Here is a 16,431-nt window from a genome sequence, read left to right as displayed (position 1 = left end):
TGACGTTATTTCTAAAAAAAATGTTTTGGCTCCTGAAACAAAAAATCTGGATCCGCGCCTGCTCATCAGTTATAAAAGTGGAAAGTTTTAGGGGAGCGGTCATCCATAAAGAGCTAAAATAAAATAAAATATTATTGCAGTGCAGCTTTGAGAGACGTTTAGAAGCCTGCTGCTAATGGTTTTCGATTCCATAAAGATATCCTATTTCATGGATCACATAAAACGGTTAGCGACGGGGTTTTTAGTGGGGTTTAGATCGCAGACTCAAGAGTAGCACTCATAGCTTGACATTTAAATCTATTTCGATTAATGCGCTGATAAAAATGAGAACAAAATGTCGCTAAGCTCCATGTCGATACAGCAAACGCTGTAAAATCTTTTTTAAAGGAGATTGGGCAATTTAGGTTATATATAAACGATCGGTTAACTGGATACATGAGTCCATTGAAGTTGTATCTGTATCTATGAATATACGGTCAATATACCTCTATTTTTTCTTTGGTTGTGTTAGACAGAACTTACCCAGTACTCAAAGCGTACAACAACTGTAAAGTCGCATACCCATGTTGGTTTACGCTTGTGGTTCTCTAACTGTGTACCGCGAAGTGTTTCGCAATTTTCGAAAATAACTTATTCGCGTCTATATATAAATTTGCCGGGAGTAATCCGACGTACTGTTTGCGTTACAAGAGACTTAACGGAAGTAGGGAAAAAATCGTTTCTGCGAACCGAAAGAAGGGCCTTACTCCTAATGGTTAAAATATTTTAACTTTTACCCAGACAAACAAAAGAGAGTGATGTCTTGGGCGCTAAAACGGGCTTTTATTTTGGTAGTTTGTATTACGTGGAATATTAGGGAAGGCCAGCCAGTCAGAGAGCATCAGTCACATTTCTTACACATGAGCTGAAATAAATATCAACCCGCTTCGCTCCCACTTACACACACAGCTCAGCTCGATTTATTATAAAGAAGTTCCATGTTGGGTCATTGTCTTCGGAGAACGATTGTTCTTGGCGAAACACCCATGTTCACGAAGCTATACATGACAGTACTTCTGATAGGCCTACTTTACGATATTTTTTTCTATATAATCGGCTATAACACGCGGCTTCAGCAAACTTACCCGGGGATGGTACGGTACAATATATAATGGTGATTTTGTAATAAGGGCCACACCTTGATGACTTCTGACATTTTAATTAATCACGCAACTCGCAAAATACCGCAGTTAAGGCCACGGTAACATGACCGGAAAAACTTCAGTAGACCAAGTTGCTTTTTTCATACCACGTTTAAGGTAATAATTATTTAAAAACGGCTATATAGCCTATTAACCTCAGCAGAAGTATTTAGTCTATGGTTACAAATATTCATGCAGCCAAGCATGTGAGACCTAAAGGCACCTTATGATAATATTATGGAATTTACCTAATGTCTCACCTTGAAGTTTTGGATGATAATTACTTTTTTGAGATTTGCAAAATAATTTTTTTAAAGCATTTTTGTATTGTAAAAAGGACATTTTCGTTATACGCCGCAAGCTAAACAAGTTTTAGAACCACTGGTTTGCACTTAGCTAAATGTTTGTTCTTGTAACATGCCCGCCATAACTTTTTTCTTGGCTGTAGCTAGCCTCCCAAAACTGGGTTTCTTTAAAGAATAATTTTAGGGGCTACATGTTTTCTAAAAAATAATATTTTTTTGCGTGACTTTTTTAGGGACAAGTTCCTGCGGTACAAATACCGGTTCCGGCCAATTGCGAGGTGCGAGGTCTGGAGGGAGAATGTCGTAGCCGGTCGCGACCACATCGGCAAGCTATCCCCGATTATGCAGATGTTGGACACCTACGTCGGATTCAATAGGCTTGGAAGCAGGGCGGCAGCTTTGGAGGAATTGCTCCTGGGTGACGTTTTTCTAATCAACTATAACTTAAAAGCTGGATTCTCTCAGGGATTCTTTAATTATACGGGTTGCAGTTTGTGTTGGGCACACCTTTTTGATAGATGTTTGGACGTTAATGCTCTGCGTTGGTGGATTAAGGCCTTCCAGTGGCAGCTAGAGCTGTGAAGTGATTTCATTGATTTATGTTAAAATGACCGAAGCTTATTGGAGAAATAAACTGTGCGGGTCGGTGAAAAGAACTGGTTTAGGAGAAATTCACAGCGATAAGTTGTACCATTGTCCGACGATAGTCACTTCTTTGTGGATTTTTGTATGCAAAAAAAGCTATTTATTCATTTGATACCAATAAGGAAGACAGCACAAACATGGTCTGACGCTTATCCAAGAATTTTATTTACTGTGGTTTCACGCGAAAGTCGCTTGAATCTAAAAAAATGTTTACATTTGTTGTCGAATATGTTTTCAGTTCAGTGCAAAAAATTTATTTAACGGTCTTGGCTATTTTTGACATCACAGTATATAACAGGGGTGGGGGAACTGTGGCTCGCTGGCATATTTGTTAGAAATCGACCGATATCCATTTTTTGGACCAATACCGATACCCGAATTTTTATATACCTGGGAAATGTTCAAAACTTGAATTAATTGAAAATAAATTCCTAATAATGTTTTAATTTATATACCTTTATTAATTATTAAACAATTATTTTGCATATTAACTTGGCGTGATGGTAAAAACCAAAATGTTTTTGACAAAAAATTGATAAGTTGTTTGTTGTACAGGAAAAATTATATCATATTTTTGTACTAAAATATCGGCAAAAGTATCGGCCTACATTTATATATCGGTAGAAGCCAAATATCGGCCGATATTATCGGTAAACCGATATATCGGTCTATCTCTAATATCTGTGGTACCCGCTCGATTTTACGACGCCAAAAAACACTGAAGGTATAAAGTTTGTGGCGAGGAAAACGCAGTGAATTAAACTTATTCGGATCGCGTGCCGCCTATCGTGATTTGTCAATACCACCGCGTACCACCTGGATTAAAATATTACCCCAAGTACAGGCGAAATACGATTGCACATTATCGTTCGATTGCATATTACAGGGAGACACAAATAATTATCGGAGCATCCATATTATTTTTACAATGTTGCACTGAATATGTGATATTGGTAATCACCTTGACCCTTGCAAAATAAATTTCGACCTTATTTGCTGATCACTAGGACGGTTATTTTTTGATCTAAAAAATGAGAAATTTTGACTAGAAAAATTGAAATTTTGACAAATTTTGACCTCAAAATATATGTTTTTGACAAAAATTTTACCGATTAGAAGTACAAGCACTGTATTAGTGGCTTGGCATTGTCAACCACACGTTTTAAATGTTTTAGTGACTACCGGTTGAACGCAAATCAGTCATTTTTTAGGGTTTATGCAAAACTCTTAGTCTATATTTTGGTCATTTCAAAAAAGCAAACAGCTATAAGAAGGTCAAAGAAAAACAACACGCTGGGTATTTTAAAATGTCGTGTAAACAGTTGAAATACAACGTAAAAATAATTGCACAGAATTAACGAGACCTAGCTATCGAAATAGGAAAAGAGATAATTACAAATCAGGCAAAAAAGACAGTCTGTTCAATACATTGGTTAAAATGAGAGATAAATACTATATAATGCAGAAAAAACTTATAGCTTAACCTAATGCGATAAAGCGCCTGGGTAGTAAATTCTGCCAGATCGCGTATACCTTGTATTGCCCTACCGAAGGTAATTTTGTGACTTTAATTATTTTTAGACAAATTTGACCGTGTAAATTTTGACAAAATTTTGACTTTTTTTGACAAGTCAAAAAACAATCGCCTTACTGATCACTGATCAGTAACCTGGCCAGTAACAGTTTAAGTATTAGTATTAGTCAGAGACATTAAATACTATAATACTCGTACTGTTTTGTTGTTTATTCAGATATATTGACGATGCCTTTGCCGGCGAAATATATACCTTTTAATATCATTTAGTGTCTGGCCTGATTGTAATGTCTGCTAACCTGAATAGCTAGCTTTGCTAGACTATTCTGCTACCATTTTATACAATTGCATAAGTTTCGTTAAACTCAACAGATTTCCAGGAAAGTGCTCCCGAATTTACCACAAGTTAAGCACTGTTTTAAAGAGAGCTCATCTTCCCCCATTTGTTTTATGAGATTAGATGATCAAAACCACCAGGATATTATTTTTAAAACTCTTTTTTTGTCATTCTTTTAGGACCGATTCCGTTAATTGGTAAAATTAAAAATTGGAATAGAGAAGTTAGTTTGCATAGAAATGAATAGATAATTTTTTACAGCCCCGATGGAGGAAAGCGAATACGACCAAAAACACTTGGCGTGCGAAACCAAAATGGTGGCCAGCGAGGAACACAAGACTGTTCCAAACGTTATAGATCGAGCTGTCCAAACTAATGTTTGCAAGGTTGCTGAAACAGGAGATGCTAATGTCCAGACTGAGCTTTCTTTTAAGGTTATTTTTTGTTAATGTAACAAATTATTTCGCTCTCTTAATATGTAATTAATAGTTATTAAGCCCTTTTCTAAGGCAAAACAATTCGGAGCATTTACGCATATCAGTCGGTTGACACTACTTAGATCAGTGGTTCTCAACCTTTTTTCTTTCGTGGCCCATTTACGTTGCAAAAAGATTCTGTGGCCCAATACATTTTTATGAAAGAAAAAACTGTAAAATAGGTTTAGAGCAAAACACAGCAGAACATATTTCAAAACAGATTATTTATTCAACCGTGCATTAGTGAGATACTTGCGGCTGAACAATAAATTTACATTCCTTTTTAATTTCTTCCCCAAGCCATTATTCCTATAAAATTAAATATAGTAACACAAATGAAACTAAATCTAGCTTTTTTAAATTGGTCTGTGGCCCACCTCAAATGTGTTTATGGCCCACCAGTGGGCGATGGCCCACTGGTTGAGAACCGCTGACTTAGATTAATTAACACTCTTCTTTACATGTGCTAGTGTAAAAATCCCAATAAACTTAAGGCGAAAATTAATAAAATGTAGGTTTCTCTACATTAATTATTTATTAGTTTAACGACGATTTTAAGAGAGAATGTGGGTCAGAAAACACTTATACATTTTTGTATTGAATTATTTCGAAAAGTGTAGTTTGACCACCGTTTTGGTGTGGTACGATATTAGGGAGTAATTGCTTCCCGATACGTGTGAGGTAAAAAGTTGAATATCACACCCAAAGATTTATTGGGTCGTGCTCTGTCGTGAAGTTACACTATTAATTACTGCTTAACGAAATCGCAGCAGATCTAAGTGATACCTAACGATGTTTGTACTAAATAAAAAAATGATTCTTAAAAAACAATTTGATTGTTGTGTTTGTTTCACATATTAAGAACAAATTTCCGGACGCAAAGTCTGCGCTCCAGCGAAACAAGCGTCAAGATCCGGTGGTCGTGCCGCAACAGTTGCAGGCAGAGGTGGCAAAAACGGCAGAAGCGCCCAAGCGCGGAAACTTGGCCAAAGCGTCGCCGAAAAAGCGGAAGCACTACCAGACCTTCTCGTCGCAACACCCGGTCCCTATAGTGGCGAAGAGCGGTGAAACTTCAGGCAATAGGAACCAGCATCCAACTCCCAAAGGCGCCCAGGCGATTTTCCGCCCCGCCTTTAACTACATGTTCGTGCGGCCAGGATTATCAATGCACACGACGCCCTATCAACCCATGGTCTACAGCTTCCCCGATCGCCCACAGGCACCTCAGCCCAACCAACAGCAGCTGCAGTCGTTCGCCGACCGCGAAAACCCAGGCCCGCCGCTACCATGGCGCTTCATTCCGGTAACAACTGACACAACAGCATCAGCAGAAGCCGGGGCGGCCGGTGGAAGCGGGTTTCGTTCGACTTTGAACGCGTCCGTCAACGATTCCATCAACGCGGCAATCAGCAACAACCGGGTTGTTAAAAGATCTCGCAGCCGCACGTTTGCATTCGGTGACAAGCAGCAGCAGCAGCAGCAGCAGCAGCAGCAGCAGTACAACAACCCATACGAAAACCAGCTGTTCTTCAAGCAGAACGAGAGGCAGCTCGCCGTGGATTACCAGCTGTGTCCCGACTCGGGACCGCCCGGCTTCATCCCATTGCAGCTTTGCAAGGCCGAAGCCATCGCGGACGGCCTAGCCGGTTTCGGAGCCGCGAACCACCGGCCTACTGTGATATCGGGCAACAGCATTTCGGAGCCTTCGGAAAAATCGCCGGCAAGAGCGTCGGCAAAAGCTACAGGTAAGATTCGAAGAGAATCGCCCCCGTGAGAAGGATTTACGTGGAATCTTGTATTCCGCCTATTGTCCGCTTTCCTTTCTCGTCACAGTGGAAGCCACCTTGTTTTGTGCGGGTTTAAGGTTATCGGGGATGACACTCGACTGGCGTTATAATCGCTGGATTAGCGTCCCAAGCGAAAATAAATCGACTCCCAATTTTTTTTGATGTGGCGTTCACTTTTTCTCGAGGTTAAGCGTTAATACATTTTGAAGTAGGCCTTTGATTTACTTTAACACGGCTTAGATTTGGTTTGTTTAAATGCAACGCATAAACATTTATGGAAAGACGTCACTATTGCGACGGATTATATCGGTACATAGAATTTACAAGACCCAAATGTTAAATTTCTTGTATACATGAATTATAGGAGAAAACGTCCCTTGGAGAAAGGCAACTCTGTGGCTTAATTTGCACCTACCAGTTGAAACTTACGGCATAATTAAAATTAGGAAGAGCTCCATACTGCTGCTGCGTGGCGCTCTGATATGGCACGTGCCTGACACGGCATCCTGTGCTGCATATTAAAGCTAGACCTGGATATCTGATAAAAAATACTTGCGGTAATCTATTCTATAAATCAATTACATTTTATTTGCATTTAGATATACCTTACTATATTCGTTTAGTGTAGAATAACAAATACAAGGACGTTACATTAACCAAACCCTTTATGCAAGAAAATAATTTGAAAAAATGGTTATCATAAGGAAAATAGTATCGAGATGTTTTTGGTAAGATGATAATCAGCTTACACCCAAATAACTCAGATTTTCAGACTTGAGGTTTGGCTCAAGACTCCTTTAAACAGCATTTATTTTATTGATAAGCTATTTTTAATTTTATTAAACGAGTGTTGGATGAGATCGTGATATTTATTTTCCGTAAAAACATCATCTTTTTAATTTCGGATCGAACTAAAACACGAAGTATCGACTATCCCTGTTTATAGTTTTATACACACAACACAATCTTCCCGACAAATTGCTACCTGAGACTTTAAATAAGCTAAAATCAAGGTGTGGTTGCACGAAAATGGGGCAAAAGAAAATTCACCGACCTTAAAGTATAGTATCCAAATCGAACTCAGCCGCTTCTAACAGCAGCGTTTACAATCAAGTAAAATGGCCGACAAAATTGAATAAGTTTGAGATTTTCCTGGAGTTTTACGGTGTATAGAGTTGGTTATTAATCCTGCGTCCCGCAAAGGGCGAGGCCATATCTAAGGATAAACATTTAATTTGTACAACCTTACGATACGATTCAAATGTAAAGGCGCGGAGAACGAAACCCAAACATCGCGAAAGACCAAACTCAATTTGAGGAGCCGTCAATAAACTCGTCGTTAAAGTTTTCCGACGAGGAAGAATAAAAAGAGAGCAAGCGTTCGAATGTTGCGTGATCACGGCCATCATCATCGACATGTGACTACGAAGAATTGCCAAATTTAATTACTTGCGGTTTAATTGCTGCTCTATCAACGATTCGCTAAACGAAAACCACCCAAAACAATTGCCACTCCTTTCCGTGAAACAACTCGGTAAGATGGCACGGAGAGGACAAGTGCAGACTCTGCGCTCTTTTGAAAAAGCGGGGAATTTTGGAGCCACATTCTTCGCCCGCTTTTTTAGCTGATATTTTAATTCGCCTGGTCTGGATTCTCGTAAAACGGTGTTTTGGGACCAAACATATTGTTCTCGATATGTCAATTAGGTAATTTAGTTCTACAATTAAAAAAAGGTTAAATTAAAAAACAGGGAGCATTTTGTCTAACAGTCTAACAATGTAGTTTCTTAATTTCAGTGTATTTATTGGCTTTTTCAATTTTCCTACCTTTTGTTTTTTTATGCAACAAAAATTGGCATTTCTACAACTGCCACTTCGTTTTGTTTGTCTTGTGATTCATTATCGTGGTACATAAGCAATAAGTGAAGATTATATCATTGGCAGCCTTATGCGAAAATCGTGATAAAACTTTTGCCGGAACAACATTTTGGCCTCCACTCCCTTTTCTGTTGTTTATGAAAGCTATCACTGTTATGTGCTATTGAATATAATTAATCAGCTACGTTTTTCGTGGTGTTTTAGGTGCGCAACAATTTGTTAAATAATCGGTATCTTCCAAAATATTTTGTATTATTTGTTTTAAGAAAACAAGCATTTAAGTATTTAAGACATTACCTGACCTTTCAAATACCTGAAAGATTATTTTCAGTTTTTAAAATGTAGGAAAGTATGTTATTGCTTATCGGTATTTCCCGCCTGCTGATTTTTTGCAAAATTTAGCACCATGTTGAATAAACATACTTGTGACGTTACGTTATGTTTTATCACATAAACAGGCCGATAAGCTTTCGTAGATGCGATCTTACTTACACTCCCAGGCTGGTGTTAGGATAAACAGCTGCACGCTATCAAGGCATATATTAAAGATTGGTGCGTCTACACTTTTTTCTTGGCAAATTTTTAATTGAATTATACGAACTTAATTGTAGAATATTGCCAGACTTTTCGATTACCACGCGAGACAAAAATAAAGTAAAGTTTGTGTAATTGAAAAAAAAAATTCGTTGATCACCAAAAGCCAAAAACCTGTCTACAATACAATAAAAATTAAAATACTTCAAAGATTCAAACAAAAAATATTTAAACTTGAACAATAGTGTCGACTTGTGTTTGTCTTTAGAAAAAATACGGTTAATAACAAACAACGTACAACTAATTCCAGGCCTATTTGAATGATAAATCTATTTTTTTTCCTAGGCACCTAGTTTTTAGATGGAGGTAGACAGTAAAGGAACTTGATCTTACCTTTATTGGAAAATTTGCGGTTTTAAGATAAAAATTAGAGAAAAAAATGGGTTAAATTGTTTATTTTAGTTTATTTATTTTAGTACCAACATCAGTTACCACGTACGTGCACTTTTTATCTCTAAAAAACGCGGGAAACCGCAGCAGTTTTAAACTCGGTCCTGTGCGCGCCTGAACCCGTTGCTGGGATGGCGCTGGCAGCAGCACGTTTTAACATGGGGCAAGCCTGTTGCAAGACACGACACAGCACGCCCGTGATCTGACAAACATCGTGACCGAGCAAGATTAAACGAGAATCTAAGCTCGAAAAAAAACAGTCGGGACACGACGGCGGCGCGGCTGCTGCGCCCAGCGTCCGCATTACGTCAGCTAGCAGATTCGGCGCTGAACTCCTGGAAAAAGAACAGCGATTTGCGACGGCGCATGCGTCTTAGCCGTGTCGCCGCACGATTATGCGACTCGAAGCCTTGAAAAACATGCGGAATTGCCTTAATCCGTGTCACTGCCAAAGAACGGGCCCTTTGTCGCGAGAAGTCGCCGGAGTTTGCGGCCTTGAAAAATCGCTTTCCGGTTACATGGGCTTGTTGTTGGCTTAGGCGCAGCAGAATGCGATTTACATGGGCCTGAACTTAGGGATTTTTAGTCAAAAATGACATTTAGCAAAGAAAATAATTGTGTACGATGTGCTCGGCGAGCAATAAAAAGTATTCAAAAAAGCTAGTAACTTTCAAAACTTACCAAATCCTGTTGAGTTTAGTTTTGTAAACGAGTTTTCCTTAACGTTATAACGGTAGTAAGGTTATTTATTGAATAACTTTATTATTTAAGCTGCCTACGTCTTTCCTTTTCTTATGGCCGATCTGTATACTTATTATTGATCTCTAGCGACCTTACGCGGTAAAAATTTATATAATATGCTACTTGTTTAATACAGGGCAAAAACTGGAATAATTTTCAGAAATTAACAAGACTAAACTTAAACCCAAATTCATGTCACACCCTCTTATATTGATAGGTTATATTGAAACTTTAATACATTACACCTTAAGCTTTGTGGTTACTATGTCTGTAAGCAGCGTAGGAGTTTTGGCCTGGCATGCAGCCTAAGTGCAATTGAGCGACATTGTGTTCATGCGATACAAATTAAGCAACGATTGTGAGGGTTAGGGCCCTGGTCGCATATCTGCCAATTGAAAATAGTTAACCAGCAACCGACCACTTTTACTTAAGCCCTAATAGACAATTTAATCAGTTAAACTACTCTACCTTTACCACTGGTCTAGTTGTTTGAAGTGAATAACTGAAAAAAATGTTTCTTAGTTTTGAGACTTTTGACTGCTTCGTCCAACATATTTCGCTTGGTAACCTACATCGGTTAATATAAATCGCCGCCCTTTCAATAATATTTTATACGGTACCTCCGTTTTGTGGTAAACCAATTTACCGCTTGGAAATTTGGAACAAATCAGCAAAGAATACATTGATGATAAATATAATTCCCAACATAAGTTTTGCAAAGGCAATTTTGTATTATCGCTTTGCTAAATTATCAACACTGTGCTAATATTTTATTATATGTTGTTAAACTGTTGAGTAACGATGGAATCCGCTGATGATGAGAGTCATGTTTACTCGGACGGGGCAAAGTACCAAGGCTTGCAGCTATGTGGTCAGTAACTGAGTGAAGTATTTATGACTACAGACAAATGAGTAGTTGTCGAGTATATTGAACGTTGTGGTTTTTTGATATAATTACAAAAAGAGCCAATTAAGCAATGAAACAACTAAAATCATCAAACAACTAAAACTTATTTCTGAGGTCTCTGTTGGACTGTTATGCATTAAAAAATGGGAAAAAGTTTAAAACAATTTCAGGGAAATACCAAACGTAACTTCTTCCTTTAACTATTGAGTACATATCTTTGTCAAAACAAACAAAGGCCAGCCAATTTTTTCTGATTATCAGGGCAGCGGCACGGTCTTGGCTGTTTGGAAATGAAAGACGGCACAAAGTATGTTGGACAATTTGCCCACGGACTGCCGCAGGGCCTCGGCTATCTGGTTGCTGCAACCTTCAAGTACATCGGCCAATTCAAACAAGGAAAGTTCGACGGCCTCGGCTTGTTCACACTGCCAACTGGGGACTATTTCAAAGGGCAGTTTACAGAAGGCAAAGTTAAAGGAATGGGTAAAAGCATTAATATTTATTTTTATTTAGCAACAAGGCAGTGCTAAAGTTACAAGTGGAAAAAGAAAAAAATCTTTAACATACCAAACCCATTTTGGTAGTTTAGCAATGTAAGAAAAAATAACATTGTTTCTGAATCCACCATAATCTGGGGTTTAGCGACTCTCAAGTGAGGTGGGTGTAATTTGTTTCCAGGAATATTCAAGTCAACCGATCCTGTGTTTGTATGTGACGGAGTGTTTCAACAAGGAGAACTGGTCTCCAATGATTGTTCGGAGACAGCCTTAAATGACGTTGATGACATTGTTCAGCAGGTTCTTAGTCTCATTCGGGACATTGCTTCGGACTGCTGACCATCAACCAACCAAAGTAAACTTGAATATTTTATACAACTGATCTGCAAACGGAAAAAAGGAAAATTACTAGTTATGTGCAAAAAATAAATGCAATAGTAGATCTAGGGACAGTTAAAGTTGTTTTAGATTTAAACCATTTTACAATATAAGTAAATATATTTTTTATAATAATATGAAAATAAAACTTTTCCGAAAGGAAATTTAATTTGGTCGAAGTTATTTTTTTAAACTTTAATGTTCTAATCAAATTCAGTCACTTTTTATTTTGTTAAGACTTCTATATTGAACTAAAAAGCATAACTTCTACCATACTTACTTTGGCTTCGTTTCAGCATCTGTAACATTACGAATAAAAATGGAGTTTTCCTGCTCCGAGTTTGGTTCAAGATCGCAGCTGTAGAGTGGTGAAGTGGCAACTGCCAGGGATGAACCATCACTGCTGAATGCCACTGATGATACTGGGGCAGGAAAACGGTGAAACTGACAAAGCCGCTTTTTGTTGAAGCCATCCCACATGTTTACAAAGCCATCAGCTCCTCCTAAATATTTTAAAATGTGTTTGTTTTGTTTAAATAGCCACTGGGTTTCCTTTCAAACTATTTTATAAGTGTAAACACGGAATTTTGAAAATTACTAAAATTTCAAGACAAGTCATATCAAAACTATTCAAAAGTAATAAAAACAAATAGCAAATAATTTGAGATCTAAACTCTGTTTTAAACATCCTCGCTTTACCAACCTTGAACCATTATGCTCCATCATTGTTTATATTTTTTTCGTATTCTTACACTTTACCTGTCGCAAAGGTGCTGTATCGGTTGTGGAAGGCAATTGTGTGAACCGGGTATATTTTTTCTTCGCCGTTTTCCTTTATCCTGTGACATTTGAACGCATATTTTTTCTTTTGTTCTTCTGGAGCAGGGTCAAGGTACTCTACAGCGACTCTGCCTTCAATTGAACTCAATACAAAGCCCTGCAATAATAGTTATTTTCAAGTGTGTGTTGTTGTCTCGCAATTAGCAATAAAAGTTGATTTTCTAAACACAGCTGAAAGGTTTATTAACAAGGTAAACTGAGGTACTAATCCCTAACAAAAATGAGTAAATGGCAGAAAACTTCTAAAATTGTTATCACTAAAAAGTTAAACTTTCTGATCCAACAACACTAGGGTTGCAAAATTCCCGGGAATTTTCGGAAATTTTCGGAAACTTTTAAAACAATCTTAGTTTAATATTGAAACAGGAAAATAATGGCCTTAAACTGTTTAGATTAAAAGTACTATGTTTAACTAAAATACTTAAGAACATGCAAACACATGGTTTAGTTTATTAACTGCAAAAATAAATCAAAACCAATCTGTTTTTTTACAAACAACACTGACCGGTCTGGGCCAAAATATCCCCAGCTTACGGTAGCTAAATGTTTAACATTTGTTGTTTTGTGAGTTACAACGTCGTTGTACTAGTTCAGGGGTCGGCAATCTACAGCCCACGGGCCAGATCCAGCCCGTCAAAGTAATTCATCTGGCCCGCCGCCTATTTGACAAAAGAGACACGAGTCCATTTCACATACTTTTTGACTATTTTAACTACAGTACGTAAGAGTGAAACCTTTCCCGCTACGCGCGAATGATCTTAATACAACCGATTGATTACGTTTTGTGATGTCTTTTCAAAAGATTAGTGCTTCTTTACCGTTGCGACATGGAAAGCTGACAAGTGCGTCACCGACAAACGGAAAACGAATTTAAAATGTTTTGACCTTTTGAACATGTTATTATTTTCGGCAGTGTAATAAGAACTCTAAAGAAATACCGGTATACCAAAAAAAATCGAGCTCACTTCGCTCGCCAGGTACGCCCATACTTAAACTTAAACTTAGCAAATATTGAATTAGATTAACCAATAAAGCTATCGCGTTTCTTTAAAGTAGTTTCACTACACTTTTCATTAGTTGTATGGATGACGACGTGTGGACTCGAATTTTACACCAAACAAACGTTTTTCTCGCGCTTTGCGCCAACACTTTACTGCCTCAATAAATGTAATTAAACACGTCTTTAAGTGCAAAAAAACGATAACCGCCTGATATAGAGTTGTCCTCACATTTTAATAACACAATTCTTAGTTAACTTATTGTGCGGCCCCGGACACCTTTCTTAGTTTGGTTTAGGCCCGCGACTAGAAAAAGGATGCCGATCCCTGTACTAGTTGCTGCCGGTTAGCATCTCCTCCTGATCGTCTAGAAATGCTCAAGATAGGTTTTTAATATTTTTTCTGGTTGATGAAATATTTAACAAATGTTTTAAACATATTAAATGCCAAATTTTAAAGTTCCCAATATTCCCATTATTCCCGGGTCCTTCAAAATTCCCGGAAACTTTCCAGGAAAGTTTCCAAAATTCCCAGAAACTTTCCACCCCTTTACAACCCTAAACAACACATTGTTTTTACAAACACAAATGATTTTAAAAATAAAAAAGTTGAAACAGCTCGCAAAAAATCCTTTTCTAAAAAAGAGCAAACATACCCGTTCATTTGGAAAGCTTCTAATGCATCTTGTTTGATATTTTAGACTGGATTCCCTTCTTTGTTCAACATATCCCATATTTCTGAGATCCCATACAACCACACTTTTGCCCGAACACCCAACAATCAATCTGTGTCCACAAGCAGACATTGTATAGACCTTGAAAAGAAGCAATAAGTTAAAGCGAGAAGTATGGATAAAATACCAGTTTAGAGTGTCCATATTAAACAGTGTAAACAAGTAATTTTGCCAAAAAACACTAGCCTATAGTGAGTCAAAATACCAAGACAAACATATCAAAAGCATATGTTACACTTCACACAGAAATTTTTTTAATTCTGAGCAATATTTTACATTGTAAATAGAAAAATAAAAACAAACAGCAAATAATTTTTAGATCTAAAAACTGTTGTAAACATCCTCACTTGCCAAATGTATTCAATGAAAACACATTTTAGGTCAAAGTAATTTTGTACAAGACTTGAGTTAAACCAAGTCTTTAAAACAACTTTTAACATCAAACAGTCATGTTTCAAAATAGTAATACCCTGAATACATAAAAAAATTATCAGCTTACTTTTCCTGGTTGTGAGTAGGATCCAATGCTTGTTTTGTTCCTTGGGTCCCAGAGTTTAACAGTTTCATCCCAACCTCCTGTTGCTATTACATTTCCATTCTCGCAATGTTCAACACACCTGTGACAGAGTTAGAACAGTTTACCTGTCTGGATATAAAATTTGTATATCTGCATTGACAAAAAAATTGCTGAAAAGTTAGTTATAGAAATAAAGTAGAGTGCTGCTTTAAAGTATTAACACTAACAGTTGTTCTACAGCAGGCCTGCACAACTCATGGTACAAGGGCCATAAATTGCAACCAATACCAGGGCTACTGAACTAGCTTTAGCAAAAGTCCAAATATGAAAGTAGACCATTTTATTAAGTCTGGTCAATGCAGCTAAATAGTTTAGGATTGTCTTGGCACAAGACGATTTATTTTTAAGCTGATAACCTTGTGGAAGAATTTGTTGTTTTTAAGTTCTACAGAAATGATACCTAGTTGTACCATAAAGCAGTTAATCATCTGTTGAGTAAACTGAACATTTGTTTGGACCACATTTAACACTTCAAAGGTCAACTTACGGAGTGTAGTGTGCCATTTGAATAGCCCAAACATGTACATTAAAGATACATTGCTTAGTTGAAAAAATGCCCAAAAGGTCACATTGGCAGAAACGTAAACTAGCAATACCTTTGTCGGCCACAAATTATGGAATGCGATAGGGCTTTAAACAATCCAGTTTTAATTGTTAAAAATTCTAACAGTAAAATAGTTACCTAATAGCATCATTGTGCATTCCAATTGGACTTTCTCTTCCCATATTAAACTCATACAACATGAGCGAGCCATCGAGTCCACCACTCCAAGCATGTATGGAGTCCTGCAATTTAAAATGTGTTAGTCTTTAAAGAAAAATGTTAAAAAAATGTAAATATATTAAGGAAAGGGCATATCTTAAATGTCACCTGGGCATAAAATAAATAGTCTGTGATTATAAATCAAGGCGCTGGTCTAGACGCCCAAATCTGCAGTATCTGTATCGAAATCTATTTGATTAGGTACTATAAGTGTCAATAAGTGTGTCTATAAATATTGTTTATACCAAATAAATTGAACCATGAAAAACATGTTTAGTTTAATATAATATAAGTTGATTTGTTGAAAAACAATAGAACATCAAACATACCGAAAAACAGCAATCCAGGACTGGGCTCTGGTGGTCATAGCGAAATCGAAGTGTGTTTTCAGTGATATCATACAATCGCACTGAAAGATCCCAGGAAGACGCCAGAAGAAATTGTGACGTACTGGGACTGAATTTCACAGACGAAATGCCGTCCGACGGACAGTTGTTAAGTTTAAATTCGTTCGCCATTATTCACAAAAACAGCCTAACGACGGAAAACAAACGCTGACAAAAAATCTTCTGTCCACCTTGCTCAGTATTTCAACTTTTAAGTTTAAGTTTTCACAGCGGGAAAACAAATGATTGTATCTATTCCGCTTGGCGTCGCCAAACATTTAGTGCACTTTTTGTAATTTCTTCCCAAAAGTTTATTACATTGAAAAAACATAACATGGTACTTCAAACAGGGCTGTTTTGCATTTTTGTACGATGTTTTGTTAAGTCAGGACAGTTAAAATATTGTTTACTTTTAAACGGCATTTGATACTGTACCTTTTAAAATACGAGAAAATAGTTTCGCGTTAACTTCGGCCATAGAATA

At 37.3% G+C, this 16,431-nt stretch overlaps 2 protein-coding genes across 3 annotated transcripts; one reads left to right on the top strand and one right to left on the bottom strand.

The window, feature by feature from the left end:
• The first annotated feature begins 10,556 nt into the window (after window positions 1–10,556).
• Window positions 10,557–12,652, top strand: LOC146163535 (uncharacterized). The gene is made up of 4 exons (XM_083381270.1): window positions 10,557–10,739; window positions 11,037–11,258; window positions 11,454–11,627; window positions 11,947–12,652. The coding sequence occupies exons 1-3, from the start codon at window positions 10,670–10,672 to the stop codon at window positions 11,609–11,611; spliced, it is 450 nt and encodes a 149-aa protein (XP_083237396.1). The 5' UTR covers window positions 10,557–10,669; the 3' UTR covers window positions 11,612–11,627; window positions 11,947–12,652.
• Window positions 10,986–16,319, bottom strand: LOC146163534 (mitotic checkpoint protein BUB3-like). Of its 2 annotated transcripts, XM_083381267.1 has the most exons (7): window positions 15,891–16,318; window positions 15,481–15,584; window positions 14,721–14,838; window positions 14,144–14,302; window positions 12,410–12,587; window positions 11,931–12,153; window positions 10,986–11,655 (listed from the first exon to the last, which is right to left on the bottom strand). In XM_083381267.1, the coding sequence occupies exons 1-7, from the start codon at window positions 16,077–16,079 to the stop codon at window positions 11,643–11,645; spliced, it is 984 nt and encodes a 327-aa protein (XP_083237393.1). In that variant the 5' UTR covers window positions 16,080–16,318; the 3' UTR covers window positions 10,986–11,642. The 2 variants fall into 2 exon arrangements, with proteins under 2 accessions (XP_083237393.1, XP_083237395.1); XM_083381269.1 differs by lacking the exon at window positions 10,986–11,655 and having other exon boundaries at window positions 11,927–12,153; window positions 15,891–16,319.
• Between the last annotated feature and the right edge of the window lie 112 nt (window positions 16,320–16,431).

The sequence above is a fragment of the Ascidiella aspersa genome, chromosome 2 (genome assembly GCF_963924565.1).
Source record: "Ascidiella aspersa chromosome 2, kaAscAspe10.2, whole genome shotgun sequence".
In the NCBI taxonomy this organism is placed as follows: Eukaryota; Metazoa; Chordata; class Ascidiacea; order Phlebobranchia; family Ascidiidae; genus Ascidiella; species Ascidiella aspersa.
This window is presented reverse-complemented; position numbering and strand designations above follow the sequence as displayed.